This window comes from Ursus arctos, unplaced genomic scaffold (genome assembly GCF_023065955.2).
Source record: "Ursus arctos isolate Adak ecotype North America unplaced genomic scaffold, UrsArc2.0 scaffold_22, whole genome shotgun sequence".
NCBI lineage: Eukaryota > Metazoa > Chordata > Mammalia > Carnivora > Ursidae > Ursus > Ursus arctos.
The window spans coordinates 45024228-45043459 of record NW_026622897.1 but is presented as its reverse complement, the minus strand read 5'-3'; the positions used below and the strand labels follow the sequence as shown (position 1 = coordinate 45043459).

Here is a 19232-nt window from a genome sequence, read left to right as displayed (position 1 = left end):
TGGGGGGTGTTGAGTTGTATCAGTTCTTTACACATTTTGGGTACGAACCCTTTATAGGATACGTCATTTGCAAACATCTTCTCCCATCTAGTAAGTTGCCTTTTAATTTTGTTATTTCCTTGGCTGCACAGCTTTTTATTTTGATGTAGTCCCTGTAGTTTATTTCTGCTTTTGTCTCCCTTGCCTCTGGAGATACATCTAGAAAGAAGTTGCTATGGCTGATGTCAAAGGAGTTAACACCTGTGTTCTAAGATTTTTATGGTTTCATAGGTTTTATATGGTTTCATATGGTTTTATAGGTCTTTAATCCATTTTGAATTTATTTTTGTGTACAATATAAGAGAGTGGTCCCATTTCATTCTTTTGTATGAGGCTGTCTAGTTTTCCAAAAAGGTCACTCTTCATGACTCCAAATCCATATGTTTGTTGTAACACCACCCTGTGTACAGCAAGGAAGGCGGCACTGGAATTGCTCCATGTCTAACTTACATCCAGCGGTACATTTTAGAAGTTGGAAAGGCAGAAGGAAACATGAGGTTTAATGAAAAGTTAAAGATTCAAAGATCATGAATAAAGCAAAATGGCATCTTAAGAACTTGCTCAATTTTTCAGATGAATATGAAGACCTCTATCAAAAGATTCACCCAAAAACTAAACATTCATTTGAAGTCTCATGTTTTACCTTAAAAAGTTCACATAGTTTTAATATTTTACTTCATAACTATCTATTTTTTTAAATAAAGAATGTTTTAAGTTATTTATAATGGAGTCAACCTAACATCTCAGGTAAGTTCTTGCATGACTATCAAAAGTTAGTCACTTTACCTCCCTGGAAGTAACCACAATCCAGTTGAGGGATTATGTCACTGGAATAAAGATGGCTGGACTGGGAATCAGGAGATTGAAGCTTTAGACCCAACAAGGTCAGTAACTCAGAGTGAGAAAGCAATTCACTGAGCCTCCCTACTCATTTCTATATTTGAGTAGAGAGTGAAATGGATGACCTCTAAGAGTCTATGTCTCATTAAGAATTTGATTTCACTTATCATAAATTTTGCTTTGCTGGGAAATACTAGAAAGAAAGCAGAGATGCTATACAAATCTTCTTTCTGGATAATGATGATCTCTGCTTTTATCATTCAGATACAGAAAGTTAGAAGATATGACGTTAAGAAAGCCATGGTTAAATAAGACAAAAATCAAATTGGAAAAAGATCAATGATACAAAGTGGCTTCTAATGATTTTGGCTAAAGGATAAGGTTCTGAATATCTTAGACAAGATACCTCCTAATGCATTTATGATCATCTAGCTCTATGTTTATAGTCTGCAGTTTGTTTTTCTTGTGAATCAGTTAATTTTCTGGCCTTATGACAATGCAATTAGTGGCAAAGAATTCCCTCCCATATTAAAAACTCAAAAATATTTGAAGTGAAATGAAGAAGTATCACCAAGCTCTTTCTTCTATTCTTGCTTTTCTCCATTTTCTATAAGACTTATCTCTAAAAGGAAGAGTTTGCTAACATCCAATCCCTGCTTTCATTTTTCCCCCATCAACCACAATTCAATATTAGATCATACAGTCAAAGTTTAAAAACATAATAGGCTAAACCATAGAGAAAGTCTTAAAATATTTCATATTTAGATATGTGTGTGTGTGTGTGTGTGTGTGCGCGCGCGCGCGCGCGCGCGCGCGTGTGTGTGTGTGTGTGGAAATGTTAGGGAGAGAGACAAAGAGGAGAAATGAGTTTGGTTTACTGTTTTACCAAGGTATTTCAATACCTGACTCTGAAACATGGCACTTGGGCTGGGTTGCAGAAGGAACGAAGTAGAGAACATTTTAGTTCCATTTCCCTTATTTTAAATTCTGATAATATCTATAAGTCTATCAATCTCCCTTTAGCCATTCTGTCTTCAAAATTAATATTATATTTGGAATTATTTTCATTGGGGAAAAACTGAAAAAATAGATTGAAAAAGAAAAGAAGTGAATGGAGCCTAGAAAAATAGAAGCCGGCTAACTACTGCTAGCATTTGCTAATGCCAAAGAATATATTCTGCAGATGTGTTTGTATATTGTCATTGACTAGGCAATGAACTCTTTGTTCCACAGTGAAGAGCCTACAAATCTCTAGGTCCAAAATGCCAACCAGTTCCTAGCCCGACAGCTGCCCTAGCTTCCCAGAGTGGCAATGTCTATGTAAGTCTTGGTTTCTCAGCTTTCCGATGGCTCCCTTACCCCCAGTTATTCTGCAAAGCAAGGGTTCTGCTTGCCAATTAACCTCCTTCTGGGCTCAGGATAAGCTGCAGTTTTGTGTTTCAGAGTAAAGATGGAAGAGTATTATCTGTTGATGTGGGCTAGAGGAAAGAAAGGGAAAGAGTAAGAGAGAAGAGTAAAAGGAAGAGAAAGTAGGCATGGAGAAGGTTATTTTATGGTACGTGGGGACTCTGCCACAAGTGGAAATCAAAATAGTTCTCAGGCTGACTCTCCTCTTTACTCTCAGACCACTTTGTTCATTGAAACTGTAATCCCAGACATACTGGAACCTTCATTTGTTTTATAAAAGATGTCTTTAACTAACTGGAAAAGTGATGATAACTTCCTTATGAATATGTTTGCAACCTTATATTTTATGACCCCTCTTTGCCCATTCTAACTCAACAAAAACATTTGCATAATATGTTTTTATGTTATAGGATGAGCACCTCCTAGTCTTGCACTTGTAGTCAGCAGATAAGGTGTCTAGGGCTGGTTGTGTCACTGTAGAACTTGGTCAGGTCACTTGACTCTCTAAATTATTTCTAAGTTTACATACAGCTATAAATAAGCATTGGTAATTCCTGATTTTAATATTAACCTAATTTTGAATATCATAAAAATAGTAATAAAAAGAGTTTAGGATTTGGGTCATCTCACTGAGGTTTAAGAACTTTTCCCTCACCTATATTATGATTTTAGCCTTGTTTAAACTGTCACATTTTCTGTTTATGTATAAATGGAGATATAAATTATTTATCAACCTAACGTGCTTCTTTGAGAAGCAAATAGGATCATATATAGAAACCTTATGCATTTTGTAAAAGGATGCATTGGGATAACATTAAAAATTAGCAACAGTAATAATGGCAGCCCTTCTTGGGCACTTTCTTTGGTTAGACATTGTGCTAAGGGTTTAACTCACATTATCTCATTTAAACCACAGTCAACCCTCGAAAGATCTGTATAAAACCTAATTTTATAGAGAATGCAGCTGAGGTCCAGGAAAGTTAAGAACTCAGACCCAGATATTTCAAAGTAGCTAAAATTCTGATTTTGAACAAAAGTACACTGGACTGACTGAGCTGCTATTTCTTTTTTTTTTTTAAGATTTTATTTATTTATTGACAGAGACAGACAGCGAGAGGGAACACAAGCGAGGGGAGTGGGAGAGGAAGAAGCGGGCTTCCCACCAAGCAGGGAGCCCGATGAGGAGCTCGATCTCAGGACCCTGGCATCATGACCCCAGCCGAAGGCAGACGCTTAACGGCTGAGTCACCCAGGCGCCCCTGAGCTTCTATTTCTACTAGGTTATGTCTTCTTCCTTAACTACTTCTGATTCCAGCCACTTCAACTCTTTCAACTTCAATTCTCTTATAAATAATATGGAAATATTAAAACCTGCCTTGCCTACCTTGCTAGATTATAAAGAGAAACAATGTAATTTAAGCTGTTTTGAAAATTGTAACGAGATAGAGCAATATAAGGAAGATAGTAGTAGCTGTGTAGTGGGGATCGCAACAGCAGCAATAACAAAAGCAGTCTGTTTTCAAGATAAAAATCAGAAACTCCATTGTTGTTAAGCATCTCCCTGCTAAATAGAAATATCTAAATGAAGCTTAAAGAAGTACAATATATCTAGTATTTGCTCATTAAAGTTTTTAAGGATTTGATACATGTGGCTTTAATTTTGTTTAGCTACTTGGAGGAGGACTGATATTATTAGCTCTGAACAACTGCCTATTTTTCTATTCTGTAACCAAACTGTTTTGGGTCCTATTTTTGCAATTATTGGAGTGGGTGGGGAAAGTGGGAGTGACAGAGAATGGGCTTTACAATGTTGTACAGTAACGTATATCTGTACTACTGATACCCATTGTGATGTGGCAACATAAACATTGTACAAGGAGCAACAATGGGACAAAAAGAAGACATCCTGCACCTGGCATTAATTTTTCATGGACTCGAGATGCCTATGCACAGGAATCACAAGACCAGCAAAGAAAATGTGAACTGCACAAGAGAGGAAGATAAAAAAGATAGCAAGTTCTTGCTCTTTGTTAAAAAACAAAAGTGACAATCTCATTCCATTTTAACAGAAATCTGCAAATGTTCATGCAGTCCCAGGCTGTTGCAATTATTCAGGTCGCTTCTGATGTAGTTATTTCCCCCCCCCCCTTAGGTTGAATATCTCTATAGATTAAGTGTCATCTTTGTTCCTTTACTAATAGGAATTCCATTAATAGCCTTGTTCATATTCTTCAGGAGGAAATAGACTAAAAACTGGGGTATTACTAGACAGAAGTGCGAAGTGAGGCTAAGAGGAATGAAACAGAGAAATGAATCTAACATGATTGAGGATGATGAGTCAAGTAATATTTAGAATCCAGAAAGGACAAAACACACTTGGAACACCATGAACTAGGACTGCAACTCATCGTTGAGCAAAATCCTATTTAGAGCTGACCTAAGTTTACAATGGCTCAAAGTCAACATCCAGGGACCAGAGGCAGGATCTCTGGAAGTGATACTGGGGCTGAGGAGACAGGCTTTAAGGAGGTATTCCAGACAAGAAGGATTATTCCCTCATTATCATCCCATTGCTCCGTAAGTTCTCACATTTTAAGTATTAATCAGCCCATGCAGATTTATTTAGCAAACATCATATTTAAGGCATTATACTTGGAACTACAGAAAGTAGGTAGAAGAAGCACATGGTTTTGCTCTGTAAGGAGTTTAAGGTGTCATGTAAAAATAAGAGAAATCCCTCAAATTTTTATAATACAAAGCTGAGCAGTATCACAAGAGAAATAAAGGCAAAGTCCCACGGTGGGTCTGAAAAAGAAACGCAGGTAGGATTAGGCTGAGAAGGCCCAGGTTCTCTCCTGGTCTTAACACCTGTATGATATTAAACAAGGTACCTGACCCCCTGATCTAAAACGGAGATGATAATATTGGGGCCTTCATGTTGGTATTGTAATGACTAATAAGAAAGAATAGATTAAAGCAGTGCATGAGCACATTCTCTAGTCTTATTTTTTTCAGGGAGTGTTATAACAGTTGAAATAACAAGGGAGAAGGCACAGAAGTCTTAGGGAAGGTGATGTGAGTTAAATCTTAAAAGATGGAACCTCACCTTTCAAGCTCGGTGTACTCAGCTGATTTGCTTGCCTTCTCTCTGGCTCTAGTTCTGTTCTTTCTTGTAGGGCTAGTTCCTGTCCCTGAACCACTAGACACTAACTGGCCCGTCTTTATGAAGGTTCTCTGGTTGCAGAGAACAGAAAGCCACTTATAGTAGCTTAAGCAAAATCTGAACTATCAGGTTGAAAGGGCAGGAGGTATGAAAGGTTAACCACCTGATGAACAGGAATTAAGGACCGGGGATTCTGAGGGACCCAGGAGGCCACAGTCGCCTCTGCCATTCTCTTGCTGTTCCTGTCAGGCTCATCACTTTCAGTATCTTTCTTAGGTACCATGTGGTTTCTCATCTAATTTTCTCTTTCTACATATCTTTCATATCTATACATAAGCTATCTCTGTTTCTCTAAGCATATGCCCTCACTTCCAGGCACAGACAGGTGTTAAGCTGTAGGCCAGGCCATATGTAGTAAGGGTAATGAAGCCAGGTGTCTGAAAGTCATCTCTTTTTTTCCACTGGAGATTATCTTCAAAGGCTCCAGTGCCTTAGTCTGAGCCTGAATTATGCTGTGATTCTCCTGTGACTGACCTGCAGGATTCCTGACCTTACATGAATGACCCAACCCTTATCCTTGCTGTCACTGACCTTCTTGCCTGGTGCTCAAAGAGGAAGATCAGGAATCGGGGAAAGTTGATAACTAGTCCTCATTCCACACTGCTTTTCTATGCCTCAGGGCCTTTCTACCTACTCTTTCATCCTTTCTTATCTCCTTCACTTGCTTTAAAACCATCTCAAGACTTCTCTTTTCAATTTTCCTTCATCATCTTTCACCTCCAATCTAGGCAGATCAATCACTCCCACCTTCCTGCATCTACTGTGGCTTGTGCATTCCTTGAGTGCTGCTCCTACCACACTGTGTTGCAACTGGTTTAGTCTTAGTGGTTTTTTCCTTAGTCTAGTGAACCCATTAAGAAATGAGTTCTGGAGTCACATAACTAGTTTCAAGGTCCGGTCTTTCCATTTACAAGTTATGTGATCCTCTGTAAACTTTGTAAAATGGAGAGGATAGTGCCCACATCAGAGAACTGTTGACAGAATTGGGTGAAATAATGTCTTGAGTGCTTAGAACAGTAGACAACATAAAAGAGGTACTCAATAAATACTGTCACTTTTATACTACAAGTACCAAGCCCAGGATGTGTCAGACAGGATGTACTAATTGTTTGCTAGGGAAATTAGCACGTAGTTTAGGACTACAAAATGTTTGGGAAAGAATATTTTATTCCATTTGTCTTGTTTGCAGAGGCTTTGCAAAATATCTACAGTTGCTATACTATTATGACAATAGATGTGTATCTGGGTATGCATATGTGTAATACTGAATTGCAACTCTGAGAAATGCTATGAACAACTCTCATAGGATAGCATCAAAGTGTGCAATACAGATACACATATAATTGTTTATTTAATGTTTGTCCCCACTCCTAAAATGTAAATGCCCTTGGGACAGGTTTAAGCTTGTCCTATTTATTGCTACATGCTCAGTCATATTACACAATTTTCGGATACATAAAAAGTTAATAAATATTGGTTGAATGAGTAAGCAGATGGAAAAATGGACCACACTTACACAATTAGAAGTGCCTTTCTCTTCCCTCCACTTAAAGGTCTTCTTCCTCTATCGTCACTGCATTCCAATATTCTATTTAACCTTTAAAACCTAGCTGATACCCTTCTGTGAAACTCGCCCTTTTCCTGAATTCTTATGGTAATTCATTGGTACTTAGGGCACTCAACACTTAGTATCTAGTGTTAGAGTCATCTGTGTATCCATTTGAAAAAATTCCTCATGAGCAGAATTCTGTGTAGATTTCATCAGGGTTCTCCTAACTGATTCATCTCGGTATCTCTCCCAATGCTCAGCAAGCTGCATGACATTCACATTAGACAAAATTAAAACATGATGACTACCATCATAAGGAAAATCAACTTTGTTCATTGCAGCAAGAAACAGTGGGGTGCCACTTGGGCAAGGTGTAATGAAGTGTCTCTTCTAAAGTGATGGTGTCATAAAAGTTAAAGTGTCCTTCAGGTCCTTCTCCTGTGTTTGGACTATGCCTGGAATATAGCAGGAGCTCAGTAAAAGATGAGTGAAGTGAATGAATGAACTAATAGTGAACAGAAATACAGGTCAATCTCTATGAAAAGACTGACTAATTATGGGACTGTTTTTACAAGCATATCCATTCACTTCAATAATAAAATAGCAAAACCTTTGATTTGCCTGGACTCCAAAGATACTAAATGTCTAGAAAGATGTGCTTACACACATTGGTTCCAATGATGGAACCAATTTACAGGACTCAAGAGAGAGCTTTTTATCCTTCATCCATCTAATAAATATTCACAACTTACATTGGCTGGCACTTAAGCTAAAGATATGGGAAATTCTGAGTTTCTGTTCTATACTCAGGGATTTTGGGTTGAGTAGATGAATCTGCTTGAGATTCCAGATTTGATGTCTGCCTCATCATTACAAGGCATGATCTGTTATATGAAATCAAATACTGGAGCATTGAAAGACTTCATGGATGGGCTTCCCTGTTTGTGTAGACTGTTTGGGACAATTACATTCTCCAGGTATCAGCTGCTTTAAGTTTCCTTTCGCCAAGATAAACTTCAGGCTGTATGGGAAGATTCTCTAGGGTTGATTGTATTCTGACTTGAGATTTTATGTCAGGTTTATTATTAGTTCCCTGAAGTGCACTGACTGAAAAACTCTTTGTGTTCTATAGCTCATTGTGTGTGCAAGACATGGTCCAGACCATGTAGGTAGCTCTGCATTGTAATGATGTGCTAGAAGTACACACTTACAGGAGATGCATGAACAGCATTTACCTGTTTGTGAAGTTTTCAGGTCAGGTTTCCTAAGAGAGCTACATAATATATGTTTACATTTCCCACACATTATTCATTTCCAGTATTTTTTTTAAAAGAGAAACCAGTTTTATTTTAAAGGAGTAATTGATTAAATCAATACTCTTTGTCATTTCCTCAATATGCTTAATACATCATAGAAATAATTTTATGAGGTCAGTATAGACAAAGCTGTTGACGAAAACTGCTATGTATTAACTGGAAATGCTAGATTTGGAGATTTGTTATTTGATTTCATTTCTCAAGTGCTCACCAAGCACCCTTGTTATGCTAGGCACTGTGCTAGACCCTGAGGATAGATGCATCCTCTATTTAGGGAGTTCAAGACAGGAAAATAAGAAAACAAACACATAAGTGTTAGTTTCTTCCTTCAACTTACTTTCCTTTTCTCTTTCACTCCAAGAAATTACAATATAAGAGAGAAGAAAACACTTTAATAAAATATGTTAGGTGATAAATTGGAGGTGCATGCAAGGAACCTAAAAGGGAGAAAATAATTGCTTGGCTAGAGAAAGCTCCACAATAAGGTGATATTAGCTTCACAAAGAGTATCATACTCTCCTTGATGAAGCCAAGGAAGAACAGTTTAATAAAGACAGGAGAAGCAAACTATACACATCAGATTCCAGTTCAATGTAGAATCATTATAACTTAATGTGATTTAGAGAGCTTTTCACCATTAGTTTTTAAATTCCTTGCAAAAATTATGTTTTATGTCTTTAACAATCAAGATCAATTTACAGAGATCCAACTAGAAAATAGTACTCCATGAGAAGAACTTTAGATGCAGCACAGCCTTTGAAACACTTAGGTGATTTTCAAGTTACAGAAAAAAATATAATCGCACCTAACTTGGGTCAGTTGAAAATAACTTGAACTTCAAAGAAGATTTAGTCCTACTACAGATAGAGGTATGTCTCTTGAGTTTCTATGTCAGAAATAATGTTTTTCTTGAGAGATTCCAAATAAATTTTAGCAGACTAATTGTTGAGAGTGCTCCTTATTTCTTAATTCCTCTACTCTTAATCCTTCAAAACAGAAGAATTAAATATTTCAAAACTCTTTTTCCAAGTCCCATTTACCTCATCTCAGCCTGTCTGATGTAGCTAGCCTAGTTCCTCTGGTTAAATAATTATAAGCACAAACATTATTTCTGCAATATATAACACAATGACACCGATTTATTAATTCATTTTATATATCCATATATTTCTACCAGCTATATTTACAAATTTCTAAATAGTGCATCATTGCTTTACTAAAGGAATAGTCACGCTTTTCAAGAAAGATTTTATGGTGGATTTTACTTGGATAAGCAACCAAAATAAGAACTAACTTTTGGATTCTTGATTTATGTATCATACCTACTGCAAAAGATATTCAAGCCATTCTAAGGAGTTGTGGGGGAATCAGCCAAGAAATATGTACTGTAAGTTGTATCAAATATTAATATGAGAAACATCAATCATGTTCCCTTTCTTTAGTACATGTTACATTTAGAAACTACTTTCTAAATGGGGGATGAGTTGGCTTGCACCACTGTTTACTCTTTCTCATTGATCAATGTCTGGCCATATTAAAAATTCAGACTTCATACCGAGAAAGACAGAGATATATTTATCCCAAACAAGAGCTACAGAGAAGATACCACGTCTTTAAATACATGTATTACATGCCATGTATCTACATCTATAAAAGGAAAAAGAAAAAGAAAAAGAAAAAGAAAAAAAAATCTTTAGGAGAATAAAAGGAAATTTTCCTTACCGGAATGAATGCATGTTGCATAGCTTGTTCACATTGTTTTAAGGAAGCAATAGTATCCCACAAAAGCTGATAATTTTCAGCCCGGGAAGCACTTGGCCGTTGCATAGCGAAAGCTAGTAACACTCAAACTGAGCTCAAAGAACCCAGTCGAAGAAGGAAAAAACCCTGCAGATCTGTTACATAAACTTCTTAATTAGATCTGCTACACAAACTGCTATCTTAAGACTTAAAAAAAAAGTTAATCAGAACATTTCTTTTGGGGGATAACTGGGCATGACTCGAACAGAGACAGATGTTTTCATTGGGAAGGATTTTCGTTCCCACACTTGTGAAAAGCAATCCCATCAATGTTCCCCTGTCTTCACACGGGTCTGGCGAAACTGCACATACCATAAGTGTGTGGGGGGAAAGAAGTAGGAGGGAAAGAGATGTGAAAAAATATTTCTACCAGAAGATTTGGATGGCAGGCCATGAAGGTAGAATTTGAGTAGCTTGTGGAAAGTATTAAAATTGATGGGAGTGGGTTACCTACACACATATATGTACATATGCAGGTGTCTACACTCGTCTGCTGTGTGAGAAATCCAATTATATACATTCATTCTCAGAGTGTTGCTTAATATGTCCAAGTCTCTTTTCACTTTAGTTAAGATCTGGACATGACATTTTCATCTATGGAGTATTACTGCCTTTATTAACTACAGAATTGTGTATCTGGAAGTATCCCTAAAGACTAGACAGAAGGTTCCTAGTATCAAGTGCAGCCAATTATTTATCTTAAAATTTAAAAGCCATTAGAAGACCTTTCTGTTGGTTTACATGTTAGAGAAAAGTCACATTTATTTGTCATTCTAAGTAGAATTCTCATAATTAATGTCAGGGGAATTGAGCCTTTAAATAGTCTTGGGACCAGAGAGTGGTCTGCACAGAATTGGAACAAGTTAATTCCAGAGAAATTGGTTACACTTTAACAACAAAAGGCTAGTATAAAGCACTAAATAAAATTTGGATAACAGAATATAGTGACATATTCTGAATGTTTCTTCACCTAAAACAGGAGCCCATAAAGTAAAGTGAGGCTCTACTAGACCCCTATAGTCTGTAGGATTGTTGAGTTGGAGGTAATGCATCTTGAAAGAAGGTGCTGAGCATTCAGAAGTTCCAAAGGAATCTATACTCAGAGCTAGTTACACAGCCCACAAGGAGAGGTAAGGGGTAAACTGAGGGCAATACATAATATAAAAAATTAAGTTGTGCTTTTAATTGACCTAGAAAATCTAAGGAGTACAAAACAAGGTACAAGTTATAGGAAACAGTTTAATGACATAAATGAAGAATTTTTGCTGTATTATTTTTAGAAGAGCTGCATGATTTGGGTTACCTAGTTTTTCTGCATTTATGTCTTGGCAATGGCAGAATAGTTCATGATAATGACCTTGTGGTATGAAAATCGCAAAGGCTGAGGGTTTTTTTCTCAATTATTTTACAATTTTTATTGAAGGAATTAGAAGCAGAATTGGTCTTCCAAATTTTCTACCTGGGCTAATTTGTAGGAAGATTATTTTCCCTTAATATCTCAGGAGTACACACCATAAGGCTATTGCCATTAGTTTGTTTTTCAATATCAATTCAACCAACCTTCTCTTTTGCTCATTCATTATGTTCTTCTGTTCAGCTCACACCCACAGTCCCTCCTCTGCCTTCATTCCTGCCCTTAGACTCTCCCATCTGCCCCAGGCACATGCTTCTTCCTCATGCACTGTCGACCAGCCAGCCTACAACTTCCAGAGAATATTCCTTTACTAGTAAATGTTCTGTATGTCTTAGCAAACAACAGGAAAATAAAAAGTTATCTTGTAACTTATCCTACAAAATTCCAGCCAATCTTTTCTGAATCCCTTGAGCCAATATTCACCATAATTTCAGCCCCCAGCTGGATCTTCTGTCCTACCTTGTACTTCTTCTACCTCTTGTATGTCAGGTCCCTTCATTCTTTCATTTAAGCAGCATGTCCTAAAAGATCCTCCTTTCCTTACTCTTTAGAAAAAGGGTAGATAACCTGCAGTCTACATGTAGGAATTCTACATAAAAAAATGACCTTAGAATCATTCATTCATTCATTGATCCAATAAACATATTAAGCATCTCTTGTGTGCTATACTTTTTGATTGTACTATGGACAAATGAATATTTCAAATGTTGAATCTGTCTTTAAGGAACTTAAAGTCTAATTGAAGGGATGATATATGGCACAAATAACAAAAAGTCAAGATAAAAAAGGGTTAGTGCCATAAAAGAGGTAGCACAAACTATTCACAAAACAATGAAAAAGAAAAAAAATGCATCCATTGGGGAAACTAGGGCAGCCTCATGGAAGATTTAGCACTTCACTAGAGCTTGAAGTTAGGGTAAATTTTGGACATGCAGAGATAGGGGACGTTCTTGAGGAAGGAAAAGTAGAACAAAAGCAGAGTGGGAAATTAGAGTCCATTACTGGTTGGCTTGGAAGGAACATGACAGTAAGAAAGCTTAATAGTAAGATTTATCCTGAAGCCAAATCTACTCTTAAATGCAAACCCAGTAGCTTCCTATTCATAATGCTAACCAATATTAGCTCTAACCAATTTTTAGAGTATTGACGAGTATAAATTCAGTGAAACTCTTCTTAAACTTCATGAGGTGGTAAATTCCGTATATTTATTCCCCACTTTTTAAGTAGGTACAATGGTATATTTTTGGAGGCTTTCGATGGCTTGATTATTTAGGTCATATTACTTATTTAATGAGTTAGTTTTTATTAAGCACATATAACATGTTTTATACTCATGATCAATCACTGTTGTAAGTTCTGTGATCTATTACTTTCAACTTTCGAGTGGAGTACACCATGAATCTTACCTGATCAAATATTTGACATAGCTCAACTTGGCTCATATTAACAAACATTTATTGAGCTCTACTATATGCTCAGTGCTGTGCTGGAAACAAAGAATGAAAAGATAAATATATTTCAAATATATATCAATATGTTTATTTTCAACTGCTCTTCAATGTGCATTTGCCCCTGCCCACAAAGTAGATTGTACATATTTTCATCCTATTAGCACAATGCCTGATAGGTAATGGCTACCATTTTTCTGTTAAACACAGTAACTAAGCCATATGTCCATTATATCTAAGTATATTGCCATGTTCTAAATTAGACTACAGGCCTTAGAATGTCTAAAAGTACTTTTGTATGGTGGTATTACCATGCCAAGACAAGCCCGCATTTGAATGCTTTCTGTTGGTGGTTGGTTAAAATACAACTTCATGACAATTCTACTTCCAGTAAAAATGGAGTAACAGGGCTTGGATTTACACCCCAGTCTGAAACAACCAAAAATGGAACAAAATATATGAAACACCGAATTTCAAATATGGATATCAGCCAACAAAGAACAGTGAACTCTGAGAGATAGGAAACAAACAAAGTAAGTCCTGTGACTGCCCCATTTACAAACTTGAATAGCCAGCCACATTGCAGGGGATCCAGATGAAACCCAACGAACTTGCTACGTTGAGGAGCTAGAGATGGTTTTCTGGAGAGACCAAAGTGACAAGGAGAAACAGAGACACCTATAATTATAGCTGGAGATTTTAAAACCCTAAGTAATTAAAGAGTAAGAAGACAGAAATCTGTAAGGATATAGAAGATCTTTATAAAACCATCTATCAACTTGAGCTAATGTACCTTTACAGAACACTTCACCCAACAACAGCAAAATATGCATATTTTCCAAGTGCTCATGGAACATCTACCAATACAGAACATATTCTAGAGCATAGTCAAATTTCGATAAATTTAAAGGGAGTTGGGTCAAAGAAAGTATATTCTCTGACCACAGTGAAATTATATTAGAAATCAAAGTAAAACAATCTCTGGAAAGTCCTAAAATATTTGGAAACTAAGTAAAACACTTTTAAATAACTCACTGGCTAAAGAAAAAATTTTAAAAAAAGAAATCAGTATGTATTTTGAACTGAATGAAAATAAAACCACAACATATCAAAATTTGTTTGATACCCTTGAAGACAAAATTAAGGGAAGATATAGGGCACTGAACACCTACATTTAAAAGAAAAAAAGATCTCAAATTAATTATCTCAGCTTGCACTTTTTACAACTAGAAAAAATATAGCAAACAACACACACACACACACACACACACACACACGAAGCAAAAGAAAAGAAGTAAAAAGGATCAGAAGAGAAAGTAAAGAAAATCAATAAAACTAACAGCTAGTTCTTTGATAATATCAATAAAATTGATAATGCTCTTGCAAGACTAATGAGGGGTAAGAGAGAGAAAAAATAAATTATCAAATCATGAATGAGAGAGGTAGTAGCATCACTACAGGTCTTACAGCTATGAAAGGGTCAATAAGAAAATCCCACAAACAACTTTATGCCAACAAATTTCACACCTTAGATGAAATGGATAAATTCCCTGAAAGATATATATTACCGGTGTTCACTCTAGAAAGGTCAGTAACATAAATAGTTATTCCATATATCTATTAAAGATAATGAATTTGTAATTAAAAACCTATCACCAAGAAACTCCAGGCCCAGATGCCTTCACTGATGAATTCTACCAAGTGTTTAAGGAAGAAATAATAATGTACAGACTCTTTCAGAGAACTGAAGAGGAAAGAATACATTCCAACTTGTTTTGGGGGGGACAGATTACCCTGTTCCAAACCAGGTGAAGATATTACCAGCAAAGCAAATATATATATTTATATTTATATATGCAAAAATTCTAAACAAAATTTTAGTGAATCGAATCTGGCAACATATAAAAGGGCATGTGTCATGACCAAGTAGGTTTAACCTTTGAAAACAATCCAATACAATCCATGATATTATTTTTTTTAACACAAACAACCATATAATCATCTCAGTCGGGGCAAGAAACAACATTATACAAAATTCAATATCCATTCCTGACTTAAAAAAACAAACAAAAACAACAACAACAACAACAACAACAACAACAACAAAAACCTCTCAGGACAAGATAGGGATGTCTTTTCTTACTTCTATTCAGCATTATCTGCAAGGTTCAGACAGTGCACAGGTCAATAAATAAACATTGGAAAGGGAGAAATAAAAGTGTGTTTCTTTCCAATGGCATAATTGTCTATGTATAAAATCTCCTGGAATCTAAAACAAACTTTGGCATTTATGAATGACTTCAGCAAGATTTCAGAATACAAGATAAATATATAAAGATCAATTGTATTTCTCTATATTGGCAATAAGTAAATGCAAGTTGAAATGAAAACCAATACCATTTATAAGATTAAAAATATAAAATACTTAGGGATAAACTATATATAACATGTGCAAACCATGTACACTGAACAATACAAACCTTTCCTGAGAGAAATTAAGGACTTATAAATGGAGAGATGTGCCATGTTTTTGGGTAAGAATACTCAATACTGTTAAGATATCATATTCTGAAAATCAATTTATAGATTCAATGCAATGTAATCCCAATGAAAAACTCAGCAATGTTATTTGTAAGTTTGATTATTTGTTCATTCTGGAGAAACTGCCAAGCTGATTCAAAAATTATATAGAATTCAAAGAATAGAGAATAGACAAAACAACTTTAAGACAGAAAAATATGATTTGAGAAAAACTACTACCTGTTTTCTAGTCTTATTATACAGTTAAGGTAATCAAAGCAATGTGGCATTGGCATAAAGATAAATAAATATACCAATGAATAGAATAGAGACTGCAGGAATTGACCCACACATCTACAGACAACTGATTTTCAACAAAAGTGCAAAGAGAATTCAATAGGGAAAAGGTCATCTTTTCAACGAATGATGTTGGAACAATTGGATATCTATCTGCAAAATAGCAAACTTTTAAAATTAACTCAAATTAGCTTATCTTTAAAAATTAACTCAAATGATTATAGACCTATATGTAAAACCTAAATTAAACTAAAAAAAGAAAATCTGTGTGACTTTAGGTTAGATACAATAATAAAAGCACAACCATAAAAGAACAAACTGATAAACTGGACATCATCAAATTTAAGAATTTCCATTCTTTGAAAAGCACTGGTAAGACAAGGAAAAGACAAGCCACAGAATGGAGGCAAACCTTACAGACCATATATCTAATAAACGATTTGTTTCTAAAATACATAAAGAACTCTCAAAACTCAAAAATAAGGAAAGAAACAATCCAATTAAAAATAAGCAAAACATTTTAACAGACACTTCACCAATGAAAATATATATGCATTGAATAAGCATGTAAAAAGATGACTGACATCATTATTTAGTAAACAAATAAAAACTAAAACTACAATGAGATGCCACTATACTCCTACTAGAATGGCTAATATTAAAAAAAAAAAAAAGACAGACTATCCCTAGGGTTGGTGAAGACGTGGAAGACTGGAAATCTCATACATCGCTGGTGGGGATGTGAATGGAACAAACTCTTTGGAAACAGTACAGTGGTTTTTGTTGTTGTTTGTTTTTGTTTTAAGTTAAACATACACCTACCATATGATTAAACTACTCTACTCCTAGGTATTTGCCCAAGAGAAATGAAAGCATATGTCCATTCAAAGACTTGTACACAAATATTTATAGCAGCTTTATTAGCAATAGTGGAACACCGGAACAGCATCAACAGATGAATGGATAAACAAATTGTGGCAGAAGAATGAAAACGAACGGACTACTGGTACATACTACACATGAATGAACTTCAAAAAAAATCATGCTGAATCAAAGAAGACAAAAAGAGTGCATATTGTTTAATCCCATTTGCATACGATTCTAGAAAATGCAAACTAATCGATAGGGACAGAAAAGGGAACTTGGGAATGAGGAAGTAAGGAAGGCAGGGGGAAGGAGATGGATGGAGAAGGGGGCATGAGGAAACTTTTGCGGGTGATGGATATGTTCATTATCTTGAATGGATGGATTCATATGTCAAAACTTATCAAATTGTATGTCTTAAATATCTTTAGATCATTGGATATTAATTATATCTCATTGAGCTATTTTTAAAAAATTTTTTATCGGCCACAGCAACCTTTTTCATGACACATCTCCAAAGGCAACAGAAACAAAAGATAAAACGAACTTGTGGGACTTCATCAAGATAAAAAGCTTCTGCACAGCCAAGGAAACAGTCAAGAAAACTAAGAGGCAGCCCATGGAATGGGAGAATATATTTGCAAATGACACTACAGATAAAAGACTGGTATCCAAGATCTACAAAGAACTTCTCAAACTCAATACACAAGAAACAAATAAACAAATCATAAAATGGGCAGAAGATATGAATAGACACTTTTCCAATGAAGACATACAAGTGGCTAACAGACACATGAAAAAATGTTCAAAATCATTAGCCATCAGGGAAATTCAAATCAAAACCACACTGAGATACCACCTTATGCCAGTTAGAATGGCAAAAATTGACAAGGCAAAAAACAACAATTGTTGGAGAGGATGTGGAGAAAGGGGATCCCTCTTATACTGTTGGTGGGAATGCAAGTTGGTACAGCCACTCTGGAAAACAGTGTGGAGGTCCCTTAAAAAGTTAACAATTGAGCTACTCTATGATCCAGCCATTGCACTACTGGGTGTTTACCCCAAAGATACAGACATAGTGAAGAGAAGGGCCATATGCACCCCAATGTTCATAGCAGCATTGTCCGCAATAGCTAAATCGTGGAAGGAGACGAGATGCCCTTCAACAGATGACTGAATTAAGAAGATGTGGTCCATATATACAATGGAATAGTACTCAGCTATCAGAAAGAACGAGTTCTCAACATTTGCTGCAACATGGACGGTACTGGAGGAGATAATACTAAGTGAAATAAGTCAAGCAGAGAAAGACAATTATATGGTTTCTCTCATCTATGGAACATAAGAACTAGGAAGATCAGTAGGAGAAGAAAGGGATAAAGAAAGGGGGGTAATCAGAAGGAGGAATGAAGCATGAGAGACTATGGACCCTGAGAAACAACTTGAGGGCTTCAGAGGGGAGGGGGGGTGGGGGAATGGGATAGGCTGATGATGGGTAGTAAGGAGGGCACGTATTGCATGGTGCACTGGGTGTTATACTCAACTAATGAATCATCGAACCTTACATCAAAAACCAGGTATGTACTGTATGGTGACTAACATAATATAATAAAAAAATATTATTATAAAAAAATTTCCTTGAAAGTTCCTAGAAAAACCAGCAGAAAGTCTCACTCTTCTGGGTTTTACCCCATGTGACAAGCTCTGTCACAATTTAATGTTACAAACTTATAGTTTGATCCATCTCCCACAGGTGGGGAGAGGATTAGAAAGCAATGACTTTCTAGTAGGAAGGGAAACAAAATATATGGATGAATTTAACCAGAAAAAAAGGGCTGAGATTTCATATTCAGGGGTCTTACTCTTAGTTATGATTCTTCTTTTTTAATTTTATAATAATTTTTTATTATGTTATGTTAGTCACCATACAGTACATCATTAGTTTTTGTTGTAGTGTTCCATGATTCATTGTTTGCGTATAACATCCAGTGCTCCATGCAATATGTGCCCTCCTTAATACCCATCACCGGCCTAGCCCATCCCCCCACCCCCCTCCCCTCTGAAGCCCTCAGTTTGTTTCCCAGAGTCCACAGTCTCTCACGGTTCATTCCCCTTCTGTTTACCCCTCCTTCATTCTTCCCTTCCTTCTCCTACCGATCTTCCTATTTCTTATGTTCCATAAATGAGTGATTCTTACCCTAATTAGCTGTAAGATCTTGGTCTGGCTATTTTGCTTTGATAAGCTTCAATTATTCATCTATAAAATGAAAAGCTTTGATTCTACCATCTCTTGTGTCTTTCAGAGCTATAATTCAGTGATCTGTGAATATATTTTAATCCTCAGTAATCCCATTTTCCTCTCAAAGTAAGCACTCATAGATAGGACCTTAAATTTAGCAAAGATAGCCCATGTAATTCTGAATTATGCATTATGTCATGATGCTGATAATCTCTCTAGTAAGACAGTGAGCTCTTTTAAGAGTAGGATCCTCCATCTTAAAATTTCTGGCTTCCC

The 19232-nt window shown here is 36.0% G+C and overlaps 1 protein-coding gene across 13 annotated transcripts in view; it reads right to left on the bottom strand.

Moving 5' to 3' along the window:
• DLG2 (discs large MAGUK scaffold protein 2) overlaps window positions 1–19232 on the bottom strand; it is a 1327559-nt gene that overhangs the window by 692431 nt on the left and 615896 nt on the right. Inside the window, exon 1 of one of the 13 annotated variants that reach the window (XM_044390953.3) lies at window positions 10097–11607. The exons of the other annotated variants lie outside the window; for them this stretch is intronic. Coding sequence (XP_044246888.1) covers window positions 10097–10201 — 105 coding nt within the window. The 5' untranslated portion in view covers window positions 10202–11607. Of the gene's footprint in view, window positions 1–10096; window positions 11608–19232 lie in introns of those variants that run through there. 13 annotated transcript variants of the gene reach the window in all.